The 17,882-nt window shown below is 27.7% G+C and overlaps 6 protein-coding genes across 11 annotated transcripts; 2 read left to right on the forward strand and 4 right to left on the reverse strand.

Moving 5' to 3' along the window:
• Positions 1 to 363: 363 nt before the first annotated feature.
• LOC117208116 (protein SDA1 homolog) lies at positions 364 to 6,544 on the reverse strand. 2 transcript variants are annotated; one of them, XM_033448988.1, is made up of 10 exons: positions 6,423 to 6,544; positions 5,808 to 5,902; positions 5,641 to 5,745; positions 3,748 to 3,846; positions 3,149 to 3,664; positions 2,834 to 3,068; positions 2,622 to 2,757; positions 1,676 to 1,997; positions 908 to 1,582; positions 405 to 605 (listed from the first exon to the last, which is right to left on the reverse strand). In XM_033448988.1, exons 2-10 carry the CDS (start codon positions 5,892 to 5,894, stop codon positions 405 to 407), a joined length of 2,376 nt encoding a protein of 791 aa, XP_033304879.1. In that variant the 5' UTR covers positions 5,895 to 5,902; positions 6,423 to 6,544. The 2 variants fall into 2 exon arrangements, with proteins under 2 accessions (XP_033304878.1, XP_033304879.1); XM_033448987.1 differs by lacking the exon at positions 6,423 to 6,544 and having other exon boundaries at positions 364 to 605.
• Positions 4,026 to 5,745, reverse strand: LOC117208119 (origin recognition complex subunit 5). Its single transcript, XM_033448997.1, has 2 exons — positions 5,641 to 5,745; positions 4,026 to 5,523 (listed from the first exon to the last, which is right to left on the reverse strand). Exon 2 carries the CDS (start codon positions 5,428 to 5,430, stop codon positions 4,132 to 4,134), a length of 1,299 nt encoding a protein of 432 aa, XP_033304888.1. The 5' UTR covers positions 5,431 to 5,523; positions 5,641 to 5,745; the 3' UTR covers positions 4,026 to 4,131.
• A 4-nt stretch (positions 6,545 to 6,548) lies between the features above and the next one.
• LOC117208121 lies at positions 6,549 to 8,337 on the forward strand. The gene is made up of 4 exons (XM_033448999.1): positions 6,549 to 6,586; positions 6,784 to 6,993; positions 7,082 to 7,340; positions 7,413 to 8,337. The coding sequence occupies exons 2-4, from the start codon at positions 6,811 to 6,813 to the stop codon at positions 8,033 to 8,035; spliced, it is 1,065 nt and encodes a 354-aa protein (XP_033304890.1). The 5' UTR covers positions 6,549 to 6,586; positions 6,784 to 6,810; the 3' UTR covers positions 8,036 to 8,337.
• Positions 8,338 to 8,551: 214 nt separating this feature from the next.
• LOC117208117 (amidophosphoribosyltransferase-like) lies at positions 8,552 to 12,086 on the reverse strand. Of its 5 annotated transcripts, XM_033448994.1 has the most exons (9): positions 11,769 to 12,086; positions 11,575 to 11,596; positions 10,638 to 10,845; positions 10,267 to 10,559; positions 9,930 to 10,182; positions 9,543 to 9,773; positions 9,316 to 9,443; positions 9,006 to 9,227; positions 8,552 to 8,883 (listed from the first exon to the last, which is right to left on the reverse strand). In XM_033448994.1, the coding sequence occupies exons 3-9, from the start codon at positions 10,840 to 10,842 to the stop codon at positions 8,611 to 8,613; spliced, it is 1,605 nt and encodes a 534-aa protein (XP_033304885.1). In that variant the 5' UTR covers positions 10,843 to 10,845; positions 11,575 to 11,596; positions 11,769 to 12,086; the 3' UTR covers positions 8,552 to 8,610. The 5 variants fall into 5 exon arrangements, with proteins under 5 accessions (XP_033304885.1, XP_033304881.1, XP_033304886.1 ...); XM_033448990.1 differs by lacking the exon at positions 11,575 to 11,596; XM_033448995.1 differs by lacking the exons at positions 11,575 to 11,596; positions 11,769 to 12,086 and adding an exon at positions 10,939 to 11,480.
• A 331-nt stretch (positions 12,087 to 12,417) lies between these two features.
• Positions 12,418 to 15,447, forward strand: LOC117208120 (multifunctional protein ADE2). Its single transcript, XM_033448998.1, has 6 exons — positions 12,418 to 12,663; positions 13,442 to 13,765; positions 13,849 to 14,192; positions 14,267 to 14,542; positions 14,923 to 15,067; positions 15,149 to 15,447. The coding sequence occupies exons 1-6, from the start codon at positions 12,657 to 12,659 to the stop codon at positions 15,313 to 15,315; spliced, it is 1,263 nt and encodes a 420-aa protein (XP_033304889.1). The 5' UTR covers positions 12,418 to 12,656; the 3' UTR covers positions 15,316 to 15,447.
• On the reverse strand, positions 14,815 to 17,833 carry LOC117208118 (xaa-Pro aminopeptidase 3-like). Its single transcript, XM_033448996.1, has 6 exons — positions 17,569 to 17,833; positions 16,510 to 17,454; positions 16,074 to 16,436; positions 15,829 to 16,004; positions 15,434 to 15,744; positions 14,815 to 15,240 (listed from the first exon to the last, which is right to left on the reverse strand). Exons 1-4 carry the CDS (start codon positions 17,615 to 17,617, stop codon positions 15,838 to 15,840), a joined length of 1,524 nt encoding a protein of 507 aa, XP_033304887.1. The 5' UTR covers positions 17,618 to 17,833; the 3' UTR covers positions 14,815 to 15,240; positions 15,434 to 15,744; positions 15,829 to 15,837.
• Between the last annotated feature and the right edge of the window lie 49 nt (positions 17,834 to 17,882).

Raw genomic sequence — 17,882 nt, forward strand, 5'->3', positions numbered from 1 at the left:
GGGAGCATAGTTTTGAATAACTTTTTCCTATACGTGTAACCGTTGGTCGGTCATAGTTTCCGAGTATTTGCAAAAGTTATTGATACCCCATAAAGTTGCGTCCGTGACAGCATATGAATTAGTATACATTCCTGGCAGCGTTCCAGCGGCGGGTATAATAACCCACCCGAAACATGGCTCTTATCTTTTATTTACCGCATATATAAGCGAGAATTGTGCAAGCTTGAGTATAGCTTCGTACACAACTGCATATGCGAGATTATAAAAAATGTTTGGTATAATACAATTAAAAATGAATATCATCAATATATTGGGTTTGAATAATTTGGATTATACACTATAGGTAAAAGACAACACATTTTTTTATTTATATATAGTATATATATACAAAGGCATAGACATGATTATTTCATTCTTTTTTGTTTCAGCAAATGATTTCTCAATGCAATCTGTTTTTCCTTAAAAGAACGTTTCACTTTTCCTTTTATTTTATGCTTTAACATTTGGAAAGTTTTATTTTTCTTTTTTTCGCGATTTGTTTTACTACAAAGTGGATTTTGTCGCCCATCTTTATAACCAAATCTTTCTCTTCCTTCTTGTCCTTTCTGTAAAAAAGCAAAACAAAAACATATTAAACTAAAGTAAACAATAAATACATAAATTAATTTAGAAATATATTTCTTTTTATCCTCTTTTTCATTTTACTCATATTTATTTTTTTAAAGTGATATTAAATATGCTTAACAAAAATTTACTAATACAAAACAAAATATTAATATTTTATTTAATAATTATTAATGTGATTAACATGATTAATAATTGTTAATTGTTAATATGACAATAACAAAATTTGTTAATATAAAAGAATCAATGTAATTGAATTCCTTTAGTTTGCAGTGAAACATACCTTCACAGACTCAATGCGAGCTTGCTTATCATGTTTTCGCTTTTTATAAATATTTTCTATATCTGTTAATTTGACAAATTCTCCAGTTTCTTTATCATTAGGGTGAGCTCTTTTTAAACCGCGCTTGGCGTACGTTATTTGTTGTTTTACTAATGCCGCATCTATTTTCATGAAGTCTTCATCGGTCAATAATCGTTCGTTCGATACCAAAGTTGCCTTTTCTCTTTTCTCTGCAGTGATTATCTCGTTTTCTTTCACCCTTGAATCTTCTTGTGTTTTTAGTTTTAATCGTTTCTTTTCAAGTTTTGATAACCGACGACATTCTTTTCCTTGACTTTGATTTGTAACATTATCAATTTCTGTGTTATTTACATTAGATTTAATATCATTATTTTCACATACTTTCATTTCTGTTTCTTCATTTTCGATCTTTTCAACATCTTTGTTATTATTTTTTATGCTTTTTTTTTCTTTCTTCTTTCCCAAATTCTCTTCTTTTCCTTCTTTTTCATTGTTGTCATTATGATCATTATAATTATCATCGTCGTCGTTATCGTCGTCGTCGTCGTCATCGTCATCGTCGTCGTCGTCGTCGTCGTCGCCGTCATCGTCATCGTCATCATCGCAATCTCCATTATTTATAGAATCTATATCAATCCATTCATCATCACTATCCTGTAATCATAATTTTATTAATAAAGCTTCTCTTATTAAGGCTAATATTAGATAAAGATAAATAGTAAATTTACTTTCAGTATTTTCACTTACATTATTTTCAATACCAATTTTTGAAATCTCTGCGATATTATTAGCCTTATTGTCGAGCAAAACTTCAGCACCTGGTACAAAATCATTAGCTGATATTTGACCATATTTTTGAATACTTAAGGTAATGTTCGTTTCCGTAGGGCGTCCTCTATCCTTCTTATGCAACAATTCAGGTATCGAATTTCTGAATAGAGTAATCAAAGATCGTGCAGCCATCATCACACTTCGTTCTTTGTAATATTTGTATCGTGCTAAATCCTGTAGTAAATCTTCATTCATAACTAATGGACATCGCGTACATATCTCTCTAATAGCATTCAACCTGTATTTAAAATAAGTTTACATTAGATAAAATGATAAAACGTTTTGGAAACATAAATATATACATATATATATGAGTCATAAATGTCCCATTTTAATCTCCCCAGGCAAATATTTCAAAAGATATGAGAAATATAAAAAAAATGTTTAAAACGAAAGTTGTAGCATATTGAGGGAGACATATTTTGCTGTAACGTATTTGATCTTGTTTGACATTGAAAACTCTATTAGAGGTCAACCGAGTTTTTAAATTGGAACCTATATTTTTAAGTGCATTATCTTATAGCTGACATCAGGATGTTTTCCAAATACTACCTAAATATATATTTTACACAAACCATTACAGAAATATGATTCCTCAAATTCGATATTGCATTGCGATATATATGCATCTCGAAGAGGTTGCACGATTTGGAGGCTGGATATTGTACATCATGTTGGTTCTAAAAAGAGATTCAATTTAAAAATTCGAGGTTGATTTTTCAGTGTCATTACAAGGTCAAATACGTTATAGCACAATCTATCCCCCTCAATATGTTACAATTCAGTTTGAAACATTTTTTTATATTTCTCATCTTTTGAGATATTTTCCTGGGGAGATTAAAATGGGACACACTATATATACCCTATAGCCATAACATCAGCTGAATTTCGTTCTGTGACAAAATTGTTTGCTAATGTCTTCAGAATTGGTTCCAATACATCAGGTGGTACAAGTTCATGAGAGGCTTGAGCGATAAATTGTAAAAGTTTTGTTACTTCTAAAATAGTTAAAAATAATACATCATTATAGTTTATTTTCTTGTAACAATAATTTTCTAATAATAAAATGACTACCTCTTTGATGTGGTTGCAAAAATCTTTGTAGATAAGGATAAAAATTTAATAAAAATAGATTGTGCAAACCAATAAGCCTTGAAATTACATCTAAAGCTAATAATTTAATTTCAAATCTGTCATTATTTTTTTCCAACTGTTTAAATAATTTTTCTGCAAAACCTTGTGGGTCATGAATTAAATGTAATGCTGAGAAATTAAATCTCGGTGCTTTTGTTGCTTTCTTCTTAGACTTCTAGAACATTTAAAATTTACATATATATTAATATTATTTGCAAACTGTATTCTGGTATCTATTAACTATTAGTGACTTACTGCTAACAGTTGCTTCGCTTTTGCTAACTGTTTCTCGCGTTTCTTTGTTTTTTTATTTACTCTATTAGCCATTATAATTTCTTTAATATTTGGTTCGCTATCGCTGTCGCTCTCCTCATTTTCCTGTTCTTCTATACCTGTGCCCAGAAAGAATTTCAAGCAAGCAACCATAACTTTGGTTGCCTTAACAAAGCATCCTGTTGCCAGAACATTTACAGTTTTCGCATCATTCCAAATATTTTTATTATATAATTCTATCATGATGTCTGTTGACATTTTTGCACTTCTGACATTAGAGTCTTTTAACATTGAAAACATAAAGTTTTGTAAAGTTGTATTAATTTTTGCATTCTTTTGTTTAGCGTTCACATTCTTGATATCAGCAATAATGTGTGTTTGAAGAAATTGCCTTAAATTTTTATCTTGACATCTTAGAAGTTCAAAAAATAAACTCAGAAGTACAGTAGGTTCCAGAAGAGATTTGTTACGTAGTTGAATCAGAGCTTTACAAAATGTCTATAAAAAAGGTATACACTTTATAAAAAAGAGAAACTCAGTTTAAACTTTATTTAATATTGTTTTTAGTGCTTCACACTTACTAATCGCATGTCATTATCAAGTACAGTATTATATGTTTGCAGTACATCAATGATTTCTTGAGGAAATGATTCTAATATATTTGGGTAACAATGGGCCACCTACATTTAAACAAAAGAATTACATAATGAAATTCTAATTTAAGTAAAATAATAACAACTTATGTACAATATGTAAAATTTATACATACGTATTTTGTGATATAAGATAATAAGTATAAGTATAAGATAATAATTTGTGCTATAAGTTATCTATTTGTGAGAAGAAAATAATATGTTTATAAATTTTAATGTTTTATTTCTCATGAAGAATTAATCAAGAAATACAAAATTAAAATAAATAAATTTGTGTAATAGTTAGGTGGTTTTAGTTAACGCATTCTTGGTCTAACATAAATTATACAAATAATTTTGTACATTAAATCCAACAGTTTTAGCTATGACAAGAATAAAATCATATGATACGCAACACTTGAGTTTTGGTTCATTCAAATTATAATTTCCTACAACTGATAGTAAACCAAGTTGACACATAGATGGAATCTGTGAAAGTAGGTTAGCATTTATATCAACTTTTTCATTAAGAATTGCACAAAAAATAGCAATCATTCTAGATACTGGAAAATTGTAAGGTCCACAAAAAGCATTTAACATTATCTTTTTTTTATCAGTAATTCTCTTTTTCCTCTTGAATTTTTGTTTCATAAATATATATTTATCTTCTTTTGCAGGATTATATGAGGCCAAATATGATGCAATTAACATATACTTTGCATAATATGGTAATTCAAAACTTAATGCCAATCTCATTGTTGATTCAATATCTTTAGATAATTGATTATCTGTTGTAAAATCTTCAGAGGAAACTCGTAGATAAATGACTTCTAAATTTGCTTTAAAAGTAGCAGAAATATTTCTCCATAACAAAGCAGTATCATTTTTTTTAGACTGATCAAGTTTAATAGGTTCTATATATTTAGAAAAATTTATTTTTGCCATGTAACGAAGTTCATTAAGATCTCGACAGAATCTAAAAAATACAGAAAGAAATAAATTTAAATAATTTTTGTAAAATGCATCTTCATAATCACATGGCATACTTAAAAGTAAAATTTCAATTAATTCATTTTTTGTATATTGTGGAAAGTGAATTTTAAATGGTTCGTGTATACCAATCTTGACACGAAACTTTTCCCACACTACATCAGTTATAAATATTACACAAACATTGACATTTGATAATTCTCTGAGCTTTAAAAATGTAGGTAATAAACCAATATCAATATCTCGTAATTTATCACACTTATCGAGTACTATTATAATCGGCCGAGTATCATTCATAGAAATTTCTTTAAGATTTATTATAAAGTCAACAAAATTGTCACATTTGTGTTGCACTTGATTGCTAGTTGGAAAATTATTAAAACATAGTGACAAATCACCCAGGATATACTCAAATATATGTCTATTGGCTACATGTTCTATACAATTAATAGTAGCTACATTGTATTTTAAGTAAGAGAGCATATTTTGCACTACTAAGGATTTTCCAGTAGCTACATGACCATAGACAAATATGCTATGTGGCATTGGTTCATCAGAATAACCAATTAAAGAATACAGTTGCATTATAACTTTTTTGCGACATATGATCTTTCCATCTAAATATTCCAAATATTTCTCCATAATTACAATCTTTAAAGTTTTCTTACTAATAAGCAATTTGTAATAATATTACAATAAACAAATTATTTCCTTCATATACTTTGTTAATTATACCTGCAAAAAAAAAGCGTTTTTCTAATATTTGAGACTATTACAGCATAAAGATCATGAGACAAATGTATACTTATTAGAATTATGAAGTATAGTCTTCCAAACTATTATTAAAGTTACCTGTGCCAAAAAGATGACTACTTCATCAAGGCTTTTATTAAACTTATTTGGTGCTAAACGAAAGACTTCTAAAATTGATTTGTAATGCTGATGTTGCTGAAGGAACTGTAAAAAGATTAGAAACCATATTAAATACATTAAATAAAAATATTGCATTGAAGACTTACTTCTTCCTTGTAAGATTCTGGATCACGTTTAATAAGATTTTGCAATTGCGGAAGATTTTCTGGTAACTGATTATTGTGTCTCACCATTTTTTCACCTAAATTCATACATAAAAATAAATTTATACACATATAGATTATAAATTATAATTATTATATATAAATTAATAAATTACTTATAACAATATATATATTTGATACAAATAGATAACCCGTACAACATATTAAATAATAATAATTTTGCAAGTTTATTTAATTTTCAATAACAAGAAGATATAATCGAATATATTATAATTTTTTTCTTCGATTGAACTTTACTACGATCATAGAATTTAATAATATTACCTAATATTTACACGTGTTTCCTATATAAACCATGATTAACCAATTTGAATATTGTTAAACAAATTTATTTCCAGATAGAATTGTAACTTTTATGACAGATAAAATACAAGTCTTGCACAAAATAGAAAGAAGGATTATCTTAAGAAGCAATAATAAAAAGTTCAAGATAGAATATATTTACCATTTGAATTTTCTAATGAAACCGTCAATCTAAGCCAAAGAGTAACCTTACTTTTCGCCTGTATATACTATATATTTTATTATGGTAGGTACCTTGACGCGATCTTTGAGAAAATGGAAAAGATTTTACCGCAATTTTTTGCAATTGGTTAATAATACCGACAAAACCGACAATTATTTATTCGAATACATTATAAATATAGAAAAAGCAAAAAAGAATTCATCATTAATAACTATTTATAACTATATATGTATAGATAGATGTTTCAATATTTATATATAGTTTACGTGCGAGTATATTGTGTATATTAAATGGCATACACACATTAATAGTCAATTTTATTGATAAATTTTAACTACCGATAAACTCAGATCAATCCATAGCTCCACTTCATTTCTTTCATAAATATTTGTGATTAATAATATGTATATATTTTTTTAAATTTGTGCAAAAAACGACAAATAAACGTCAGTAAGAATCATGAGTAATATGCATATAATCACTACGGAAATGGACGAAGAAATATCCGCAGATGAGGAAGAAATTCTTGTATATGTAGAATTTGAAGGGCTTGTTGATGGTAATGTGTTTAGTGAAAAAGAATTACGATTGGATATGATCGGTATAGATACGGAACATCCTATAATGCAAATTAATGGAAAGGTAATTATAAAAAATATATATATAAATAAATAAAAAAGATCAATATTTTACAGATTTTGTATTATATTTTTGTTTTTAACAATTTCAGTTTTATGAGGGTTCCTATGAAGATGTTGTTGGTACTTATATGTTTTTTACAAAAAATGATAATCCCATGATAGATGACCCTGTCTTTGATGCTGCTCCAAATTTTCAATATTTTGCTAAAACCAGAAAATGTCTAAAAATGCAAAGAATCTTTACAAAATCTAGAACAGAAGTTCTAGGTGATTCTGAAAATAATGAGTGTATTCCAAATCCAAATACACTTAAACAAGCAGGAATACCTTTTCAATATCAAGAAGAAGGTACCAAAAATAGCAGCAGCTCAATTTATTTAATATTGCATATCGTTATTACAATTTTTTCTGTTTTTATAGCTCTTTTATTTTGGAAGACTCTGCGAGATAATAGGTTAAATGCATTACATTCATATTTAGAAAAACAACGAATCAGACAAGAAAAAAAATCTCAAGGTATAATATTAGAGTCTGAGTCTGATGAGGATAATCCATTTGCTATATATAACCATAAGGATGAAGTCTCTAATTTTAATAAGTCTATTCATGTTGATGCAAAGAAGGAATTAAGTTACTGTGATAATCAAATTGATTCAAAATGTATGTATCCTAACGAAATTAATGATCAAACTTCAAACACCACTGAAGACAATTGTTATGAAAATCGAAAGAAACATAAAATTTCATTAGAATCTGAATCTTCAGTCTCAAAAAATGATAATCATTGTTTAATGAGATCTGTAAAAGGTTATAAGACTAAGCTAGCTCGAAACAAACAACTAAGTGTGAGTCGAAATAGACAAAGCAAAGAATTCAAAACGAAACGTATCTTATTAGAAAAACATATGGATGATGATGAAGTGTCAAGTTTGAAAGACACATCTGATAAGTCTAATATTGCTAAAAGTTTTAATTCATTAGAAATTAATGAAAATGAAAATACAGAAGGAAATAACAGATGTGAGATCATATCAAATGATTAAATAAATCCATAAAATGTCAAAATTATAAAAGAACTTAAATGAGAAGGAAAGATGAAAGAAATTTCACAATAATTAAAATAGTTGCAAAAGGACATTTTCAATCGCATGCAACAATAAATTAACAGGAATGTACATAAAGTTATTGCGAATATGTCTATAAATTAAATAATATACAATAACGTAGTTAATATCACTGATATTCATTCAAATGAATAACATTTATTTATTTCTTAATCTATATTGCTTAATTCTACTTTTCTAACTTAATCTAAAATTAATATAGTGGTACTTCTATACTATACTTATTTATCAAAACATAACAAAGTAAGAAGATATTTCTAAACAATATGTTTCAACAAAATATTATCAGTTTCTATTATTATATACCAAATAGAGTGTACTTTATTTAAATTAATTTTCAAATACTGAATTACTTTTTAACATTACATTGTATTATATTAGTCAATCAATTAATATATATAAAGAAATCAAATTTTTCAATGCTGGAGACTCGTATTTCTGATTTAAATATGTATAATTCACTATTCATAAATACATAAATACAATTTATTTTTTTACCATTCCAAATCACTAGGAAGTTCATCAGGATAGTCTCCTGTCAAACAGGCAGTACAATGACCAATATAACTACTTTCACGGTTATCCATACCAAATCTTACGGCTTTTACAAGTCCGTCCACTGAAAGGTATGTTAAACTATCAGCTCCAACATGTTTTGCTAATTTCACATTATCCAATTTATTAGCAATTAATTCTTCTCTTGTTGGTATGTTAATTCCCATATAACAAGGGTATTTTAATGGAGGGGAAGCAATTCTAATATGAACCTGTAAAAAAAAGAAAGATTTATATATTATTTGTTTTTTCATAAATTTCAAACTAATTACAATACTGGTGGTACAATAACGTGGATACCAAATTTAAACAAAATATTAAAAAGAGGATTTACTTCTTTCGCTCCTGCATCGCGAAGTAACTTAATAATAGGTCCAATAGTATTTCCTCTAACAATCGAATCATCTATAAGAATTAATTTTTTTCCTTTTACATTTTCTGATAAAGCTCCAAATTTTTTTGCCACGCCAAGTTGTCTAAGTCGTGTACTGGGCTGAATAAACGTTCGACCAACGTATCTATTCTTGCACAACACTTCCGCAAAAGATATTTGAGACTGTAAATTAGTAATACATATATGCAGTTATATGTTTTATATTATTGTTAATTGTAATTATAAAATCCTTATAAATTAATAACTCTACCTCTCTGGCATAACCATGTGCTGCTGCAGTTCCAGACTCGGGTACTGAACTAACTATATCTGCTTCTACCGGAGATTCTAAAGCAAGTTCTCGTCCACATTGCATGCGAACAGAATAAACCATTTGTCCTATTATGAGAAATAAAACAAATTACTTACTATAATTATATATTCTAAAATTTTTGTTATGTTACGTTACTTTCATTTTATTATATTGTGATAGATTACCTTCAAAAATACTGTCGCTACGTGCGAAATAAACGTATTCAAAGATGCAAAATGCCTGAGGCTTTTTGTGTGGTCTATCAACAATGTCTATAGTTTTAATACCTTCGCGCGTTAATTCTACAATTTCTCCAGGAAATACTTCACGTACGTATCGTGCTCCAATACTTAAAAAGCCACATGATTCGGACGAAATAACCCAACCTTCAGCTTCATCATCATCATCTGATTCATCCCCTATCATATAAGAAGATTTTGTTAATTTCGATTAATCATTGACAAGATAATTTATTTCATTCATAGTAATAGAAAGAGATTTATCTAATGTGATATATTATAAAATTCTGACATTCTATTATAAAGTTTTTATTATAATTGACGATATAAAATTACCTAAATTACCAATTGGTACAATTTTTCCAAGACATAATGGACGATTTCCATATGGATCTCTAACACCATATATCTTATCTCTTTGCATAATTACTAATGAATATGATAATGGTGCTAATTGCATGAGGTGTTTTATACGTGCTGGCCAATCTGGGCCATTAACTTCACCTTCAGGAGGATTCAAACAAAGTGCTTGTGTTATTAATTCAGAATCTGAGAGAGTCGATAAACCAACTCCACGTCCTAATACCTAACAGCAAATCAAAAATTATCAGAAACAAATATTAAATTAATATGAAAATATTTCTTGTATATTTTCTACAGATAGAAATACCATTTTTCTTAATGATTCTGTATTCACTAGCTCTCCATTGTGTGCAACTGCTAATGCTCCATGTGCAGTATGAACTACAAATGGTTGACAATTAACTTCTTCACTAGCTGCGCTTGTACTATATCTAGTATGACCAATTCCAAGATTTCCACTGAGTTTTTTCATGTTTTCATCATTGAAAATGTTATTAATCATACCCATACCCTTGTGGACATGAAAAGATTTTGAACATACACCTTCACTTGTAACAATGCCTGCACTTTCTTGACCTCTATGTTGTAATGCCACTAAACCTAAATAAATATCAATGATACTTATTATATAATATTTTCTAAAGAAATATATCATAGTAAATGCATTTATAAATTTACCTAAACAAATCACTTGAGCAACGTCAATTTGTGATGGCCAGTCACCTGCAGCAATGCATCCAAAAACTCCACATTCATGTGTGAGGCCAGTCATTGTTTGACCTCTCATTTGTTTTTTAGTGCACAGTACTTTATCTCTTTTACTTTCTTGAGGTACTATTTCAGTGCAAGAATCTGCTTGCATATTACAAGATATTTTAATCATAATCTGGAAGACATTAATTTATCAGATAAAATATTAAATGAAGAATACTCTTAAGATATATTACTTTATCATACTATCCCATAAATTGAAACTTACATTTTTAAGTATAATAAAAGATCAATTTAAGATTGAAACTTCAAGAAGTTAAGGTAATATACTATATAATATTATGCAATAATGAAAAGAAAACAGTTTTCTTATATTGTAAAGCATAGCAGACCCTTGAGATTTCTTAGGAATTATCAATAATGACCCTATATAAACTATTGACCCCTAATAAACAGATAGAATTCTTCTTTCAATGTTATTACTACATTTTTTAATATATTTGCTTAATCTGTATTTCGCAACTGATTTCATCATTACATCCCTGATTCTATACATACTGATATTGGTATATGTAGAAAATATTTACAAGTTAATCTTGCCACTTGATGCAATATTGTAAAATATATTAGTAAATAATTATTTTTTAAAAGTAAGTTTTTTCTTCAATTTATAATATACAGATTTTACTATCCAAAACTTAATATATTCTTCTTTTATAATACACATACGCGTACGTGCATGTTTGTGTGCATGTATATAAATCATTGGAACAATAACGTATTCAATATGAAAAAATTATGAACGATAATAATTTTACCAGTTTATTCAATATTCAATCAATTAAAGAAATTAAGTTTGTAATTCTATTACAATTGCAATCTTTTTATCAGAGACTGTACCTACTTGTTGAATATGATCCTTGACGCTGTAATAACAAAAGTAAAAAATAAATTACATCTAAATTTTTTTCATATTATTTTTCTTATGGCTAAATTTATTTTATTGTGTTACTTTAATGGATTATCATTGGATTCGATCACTCTATCAAAACATTTTCATTCAAGTATACAAATTTGAAACTATGTATTCATACATACCACGTGCGTCAGAAGTTTGAGCCTTCGGGTCTGTCAGCTTGAAAGAGATTCACATGAGATGTTTCTCGACTAGCTTTAGAAATACGAATGAATATGCTGGTCAATGGAAATTTGTTTTTGACTGGAGGGGTTAGCTTCTTTAGTTATTATCTTACTTTTAAACTCTTTGACTGCTTGCTTACATTTATTAAAATATCGGATGTAACTTGCTAAAGTTTTATAAAAGATCGATTATAATCTGCCGTTTAATCAATATATCTACGCGTACATCAAATATAGCTAAGTGATTATTATTTTTTAATTTGCCATTATAAATGATTTTATAGTTATTTCAATTTCTTTTTGATATAAATTAAACTTTCAGTAATCAAATCATAGAAATCCAAGCTTATATAATGATAATAATATATTATAGCATCATGTTGTTTATAAGAACTTTCTTTTTCATGATCGAGCTGTTTATGATTGATTATAATCTTATTATGACTTTTTAGTATATCAATTTATATTTGTGACACGTGATATGTCATTTCTAAAGAACTTTTAAAACTAATTTATATGTTTAAAATAAGCATGTATTAGTGTTACGTACCCCTATAGCACTCGATAATTTTATCAGTTTTTAAAATAGCAAAATTTATTCAAATTCCTTAGATTAATGAATTAGAGCATTTGGTTTTTTTGTGATCTCTTCAAGAATTTTTCTTCATATGATACACACAATATTCATAGATCTAACATGTAACTTATATAAAGATTATTTATAAATTTACACCAATCAAGCGAAGCATAGTTTTGAAAGAGGGGATCATTAAAGATCGTTAATCGTATGGGAATTGAGAAGTTACGAATACGAAGTATTCTCTAAGTGGATCGAAGACAGAAAACATGAAAGGTAAGTATCTACTACAAAGTGCATTATATTTAAAAAAAAAATGAGAAAAATATGATTTTAAAAAGATGAAGTGACTTTTTTTTGGTATAAACTATCTATTAGAAATATAAGTTAGAAAGTATTTTATTTTATTTTCGATATTGGAGATTTATATTCATCTTCCAGACAAGTATCTTTTATGTGTTTGTCTGTTTGAATACATAAAGGATACAAAATATATAATAAATAAAATATGCAGACATATAATTTATATTTTAAAAATGTAATCACACGTGATTATAATATTTCATTAAAGATTGTTGCTGCTACTAGATATATAAATTGTTTATTTCGTTGTTTTCAACTAATTGAAAAAAAAATTACAATTAATATGTTTTTTTAGTAGTATCACTTAATCTTTTAATATTCATAATATTTTAACCACAATACAAAACGATATATACGGTACGATATATACGGTACGGATGTATGAAATATTATGGAATGCTTTCATAATCTATATATCCTATATATATTCTTAAATGGACAAATTTTATGTGTTCAATAATATACAAATTATTTTATCTTTATATGGCTCATTTATTTAAATATTCATATTTCTAAATCCTACAATTTAATATCATACCATATTAATTATATTGATTTTATTCAATTCATATTAAAATTGAAATGATATTATTAAATATTAAATTTTTATTAAATATAATAATTTGTTTTCTGTAAGAGGTTTCATCTCCTTCAATTGCTTATATAATATAAATAATTTTTATATCATTAGAATATAAGTGTGGAAAACTCATAATTGAAGGAAAAACCAAAAAGGTTTATGAAGTTCTAAATGATTCTACTTTATGTCTCTTACAAAGTAAGGATCGTATTACTGCTGGAGATGGTGAAAAATCTCATGATTTAAAAGGGAAAGCTGCAATTAGTACAGCTACTACAGCTAAAGTTTTTCAATTGTTAAATGAAGCTGGAATAAAAACTGCATTTATCGAAGTGGTAAATGACACTGCTTTCATTGCACAAAAATGTGAAATGGTCCCAATAGAATGGGTCACTAGAAGATTAGCTACAGGCAGTTTTTTAAAAAGGCATCAAGGTATAATAATAATTACTGTAATTACAAAGTTATATATAGATGTTTATTATTTGTGTTACTTTGTTTTAATCTTTATTGCTTAGGAGTTCCCGAAGGATATAGATTTAATCCACCATTACAAGAAACATTCTTTAAAGATGATGCCAATCATGATCCACAATGGTCAGAGGAACAAATTATTTCTATTGGTTTTAAGTTGAATGAACTTATAATAGGGAAAGATGAATTTGATATTATGCAACGTACTGCACTTGTTGTATTTGAGGTTTTAGAAAGGGCATGGGCAACTAGAGATTGTGCTCTTATTGATATGAAAATAGAATTTGGAGTGAACATAAATGGTGAAATTATGGTAGCAGATATAATTGACAGTGACTCTTGGAGACTTTGGCCATCTGGTGATAAAAGATTGATGAAAGATAAACAGGTATTTGATGCAGTTATCCTGCAAGTAAAGGTATGATATTTTTTTAACTTAATTTCATTACCTTTGCTTTGTAGGTATATAGAAATTTGAATACTGTAACTCAAGAAGATTTGGATACTGTAAAACGTAATTTTAAATGGGTAGCAGATCAACTTGACTTTCTCATTCCACCAGCTAGGAGTCTTGTTGTTATTCTAATGGGATCACCTTCTGATGAAGATCATTGTAAAAAAATAGCAGAACATGCAAAGTCTTTAGGTTTAAAGGTTCAACTTCGTGTATGCAGTGCCCATAAAGGTACTCAAGAAACATTGCGTATTCTTGCAGAATACGAAGGTACTTATGAAAAGGTACATATATTATTATCTTAAAAAATGAATGGATTATAATTTTTATATTATATTTTAGAAATTTTATAATTTATATTTTGATAAACTTATAGTTATATAAAATAAAATATCGTATAGGTTTTTAAAAATATGTTAGAGGTATTTACACTCATTTAAATAACGAATAATAATTACAAGAATAACAGCGATAATAGTCGATTTACTGTATTAAATACAGTAAATAAAGTATCAACAATATTTGCATTCATAATAAATTGAATATCGCTCGGACGTATATTGCGAAGTCGTTTAATCACGGAAACATAATGATAAAACTACTGATATTGACGAATATGTGTTGTTTATTTTTAATTATCACAAGTTTTTCTTCTCCCTTCTAGGTGGTGTTAATAGCTGTAGCAGGGAGAAGTAATGGATTGGGTCCAGTACTCTCTGGAAACACAGCTCTGCCTGTTATTAATTGCCCACCTTTCAATAATATTAATATTTCACAAGATTTGTGGTCGTCTATTAATGTTCCATCAGGTGAATTCTCGACTGTAATTTAATCATGCTATCAGCTTTTGTTATAAGAACATTATTAAATAGAATTTACTAAATTTTCAGGGATTGGATGCACCACAGTTGCTTATCCTGAAAGTGCAGCATTATCGGCCGCTCAAATTCATGCATTACATGACCATCTGGTTTGGGCACGTCTACGAGTAAAGCAGTTGATAAATTACATTACTTTAAAGCAAGCTGATGTTAAACTAAAAAATCTTGTTATATAATATATTGTGTCAAAATTTAATATTACGATTTCACAACTTAATTTTACACATTACATTGTATACAACTAATTAAGCAATTGTTTGTACAAGTTTATACAAATGAACGTAAGATAAATACCTTAAAGCTCTTAATTTCATTTGATGTAAACTTTCTATGATATTTATGTTACTATAAATATATATATATATATATTTGTGGTATTTGGGCTATCATTTATATTTGAGTAATCAGTTTGTGAATGAATTTAATTTTACATAAATGTTTGTACTAGCCCTTTTTGTGTATACCGTGTTATTGTTTTTCTTAGTTATCCTTTATTGGTTGCAAGTATATAATATTCATTTATTCACATATAAACAAATTTACGAATAAAATAAAAATATGCATAATTTTGTATGCAGTCATCTTTTATGTATTACATACTTAATCTGAAACAAAAAACTTGAATGATTACTTTGTATCAAACATGTCAATAAAATTATATTAAATCAGTCAGTATACATATTACACGCACTTTATCATTACAAATGTTGACTCGCTAAAGCTTCAATCTTGATAATTTCTTTCGGACAGTTTTCCGTTAAATTTATTGAATCATTTTCTGTTATTAAAATATCATCTTCAATACGAACAGCTAAGCCATAAAATTCTGGTGGCGCAAATCGATTTTTATGATTAATATATATTCCTATAAATGATAAAAAGTAAAGTTATTTTAAATGTTACAAATAAATTAATGTTTCTCAAGGTATATTACCAGGTTCCACTGTGATTATCATTCCTGGTTGAAGCTTCAGACTCCTAGAAATTTTCCCAGTGTCATGTACATCCATACCCAAATAATGGCTTACATGATGTGGGCAATAAGTGTAAACCGCAGAAAATAATTCGTTTTTATTCAAATGTTTTGGTATCAGACCACTTTCTTGTAATCTTTTGCCTAATAAAAAGCACATATCATGATATAATTGATCTAACGATGGTAATTCTTTTAGTTTATGAATTAAAATATTTTGAACATCCAGTACTATGTCATATAAAATTTTTTGTTCTTGAGTAAATGTTCCATTAATTGGCCATGTTCTGGTTACATCAGATGAATATCCATGATATTCACAACCTAATTAAAATTTTAAAGAATAAAGGTACAATAAAGAATAAAATATTTGTCATCTATAGATATGCTAACAAACCTGCATCCATCAAAACCATATCTCCATCTTTAATTATTTGATTGTTAGTAATATAATGGATAATATTGGCATTGCTACCCGCAGCAACAACTGGTGGATATGCTAAAAATTCTGCACCATTCATTCTACATTCATAATCCACAGTTGCAAACAGATGATGCTCACTCATTTTAGGTTTTGATATTTCTATAGTTTTAGATATTGCTGCTGATATAATTTCACAACTTTTTCTCATTAAATCTATTTCAGATTGTGATTTAATTAATCTGATTTTATGTATTATATTTGTTGGAGAAACAACCATTTGACCACTTGTTATTTTCATTAATTCACATAATTTATTGTGTAAATTAGGTTGTGCTACATCAACATTGTCATACCAAATAGTACTTTTTTTATTTTCATTCATAAAAGAAGTAAAAAACTGTTCGAACTCTGTTACTGGAAATGCTGCATCAACACCAAACATTTTAGGTGCTATTTCAATTCCAGTTTTAGGGCCATCCCATAGTTCAGAATGTTCATCTTGTTGTGTTAGAAATAGGGTAGTTACAAAGTTTTCATTTTTTGCTGTAATTATCAAAATACTATTGGCTTCTTGACAACCAGTAAAATACAAAAAGTCCGTATTTTGACGAAAAACATACGGAATTTTGTCAGACATGTATACTTTGGATGCAGAAGGAATAATGATAATATGTGATTTGCCTAGATTTGTGACACAAGCATATGAAATAATATTCTTTATCAGTTTGTCTCGTCTCTTTTTGAATTCACAAAGCTGAATACCAGGTACAACTTCTCCATTCTTCATTAAATGCGGATGTGTTATTGCTGTTGGTTGGCCGCATAATTGATAGGAAATATTCAATGGTTCTTTAGATTGTCGTCGAATTGAATTATTTGTAATGGTATCTAATGTATTTCCTATGTACGTTCGTTGCCCTAAAATTACAATGAATATTAATGTAAAAAGCTTTATGTTTATAACCTTGCACATGCACATTTGGAAAAATATAATCTATTATTTATCGGTACTTTTATTTTTCTTTTTCTTACCGTATTTTTTAATTTGATATATAATAGAGTTCCTCAAAGTATTAAACATGTTAATATAGTTTTAATAGGATTATTTAGATATACTAAAGATCTTTATGAAAATATTTAAAAAAATCTTAATAATCGAAACCTATAGAATCACGCCATGTTATTCAGTAGTCAATATAGAGTTGATTTGTGTAGTACTTTTGTAAATTGTATACAACATATCCATTCTGAGCTGCTACTGTGACAGGCAACAGACAACCACAATGTAACTACTCGTCTGAAGAAATTGACGATGGATTTAATGTAGTATCTACGTTGTTCTACGT

This window comes from Bombus bifarius, unplaced genomic scaffold, assembly GCF_011952205.1.
Source record: "Bombus bifarius isolate JDL3187 unplaced genomic scaffold, Bbif_JDL3187 scf7180000008056, whole genome shotgun sequence".
In the NCBI taxonomy this organism is placed as follows: domain Eukaryota; kingdom Metazoa; phylum Arthropoda; class Insecta; order Hymenoptera; family Apidae; genus Bombus; species Bombus bifarius.

What these genes read in the sequence shown, in the direction of transcription:
- LOC117208121 (XM_033448999.1), top strand. Translation starts at nt 6,811, where the DNA reads ATGAGTAATATGCATATAATCACTACGGAAATGGACGAAGAAATATCC. An exon ending in TAATGCAAATTAATGGAAAG is followed by an intron (nt 6,994 to 7,081) that starts GTAATTATAAAA and finishes TAACAATTTCAG; the next exon opens with TTTTATGAGGGTTCCTATGA. An exon ending in TTTTCAATATCAAGAAGAAG is followed by an intron (nt 7,341 to 7,412) that starts GTACCAAAAATA and finishes CTGTTTTTATAG; the next exon opens with CTCTTTTATTTTGGAAGACT.
- LOC117208116 (XM_033448987.1), bottom strand. Translation starts at nt 5,894, where the DNA reads ATGGTGAGACACAATAATCAGTTACCAGAAAATCTTCCGCAATTGCAA. An exon ending in CAGAATCTTACAAGGAAGAA is followed by an intron (nt 5,746 to 5,807) that starts GTAAGTCTTCAA and finishes ATCTTTTTACAG; the next exon opens with TTCCTTCAGCAACATCAGCA. An exon ending in CTCGCATTGAGTCTGTGAAG is followed by an intron (nt 606 to 907) that starts GTATGTTTCACT and finishes GCTTTTTTACAG; the next exon opens with AAAGGACAAGAAGGAAGAGA.
- LOC117208118 (XM_033448996.1), bottom strand. Translation starts at nt 17,617, where the DNA reads ATGTTTAATACTTTGAGGAACTCTATTATATATCAAATTAAAAAATAC. An exon ending in ATATCAAATTAAAAAATACG is followed by an intron (nt 17,455 to 17,568) that starts GTAAGAAAAAGA and finishes TTGTAATTTTAG; the next exon opens with GGCAACGAACGTACATAGGA. An exon ending in TATGGTTTTGATGGATGCAG is followed by an intron (nt 16,437 to 16,509) that starts GTTTGTTAGCAT and finishes AATTTTAATTAG; the next exon opens with GTTGTGAATATCATGGATAT.
- LOC117208119 (XM_033448997.1), bottom strand. Translation starts at nt 5,430, where the DNA reads ATGGAGAAATATTTGGAATATTTAGATGGAAAGATCATATGTCGCAAA.
- LOC117208120 (XM_033448998.1), top strand. An exon ending in TTTTTTAAAAAGGCATCAAG is followed by an intron (nt 13,766 to 13,848) that starts GTATAATAATAA and finishes TTTATTGCTTAG; the next exon opens with GAGTTCCCGAAGGATATAGA. An exon ending in GATTGATGAAAGATAAACAG is followed by an intron (nt 14,193 to 14,266) that starts GTATTTGATGCA and finishes TTTGCTTTGTAG; the next exon opens with GTATATAGAAATTTGAATAC.
- LOC117208117 (XM_033448990.1), bottom strand. Translation starts at nt 10,842, where the DNA reads ATGATTAAAATATCTTGTAATATGCAAGCAGATTCTTGCACTGAAATA. An exon ending in CAGAATCATTAAGAAAAATG is followed by an intron (nt 10,183 to 10,266) that starts GTATTTCTATCT and finishes ATTTGCTGTTAG; the next exon opens with GTATTAGGACGTGGAGTTGG. An exon ending in TAGCGACAGTATTTTTGAAG is followed by an intron (nt 9,444 to 9,542) that starts GTAATCTATCAC and finishes TTCTCATAATAG; the next exon opens with GACAAATGGTTTATTCTGTT.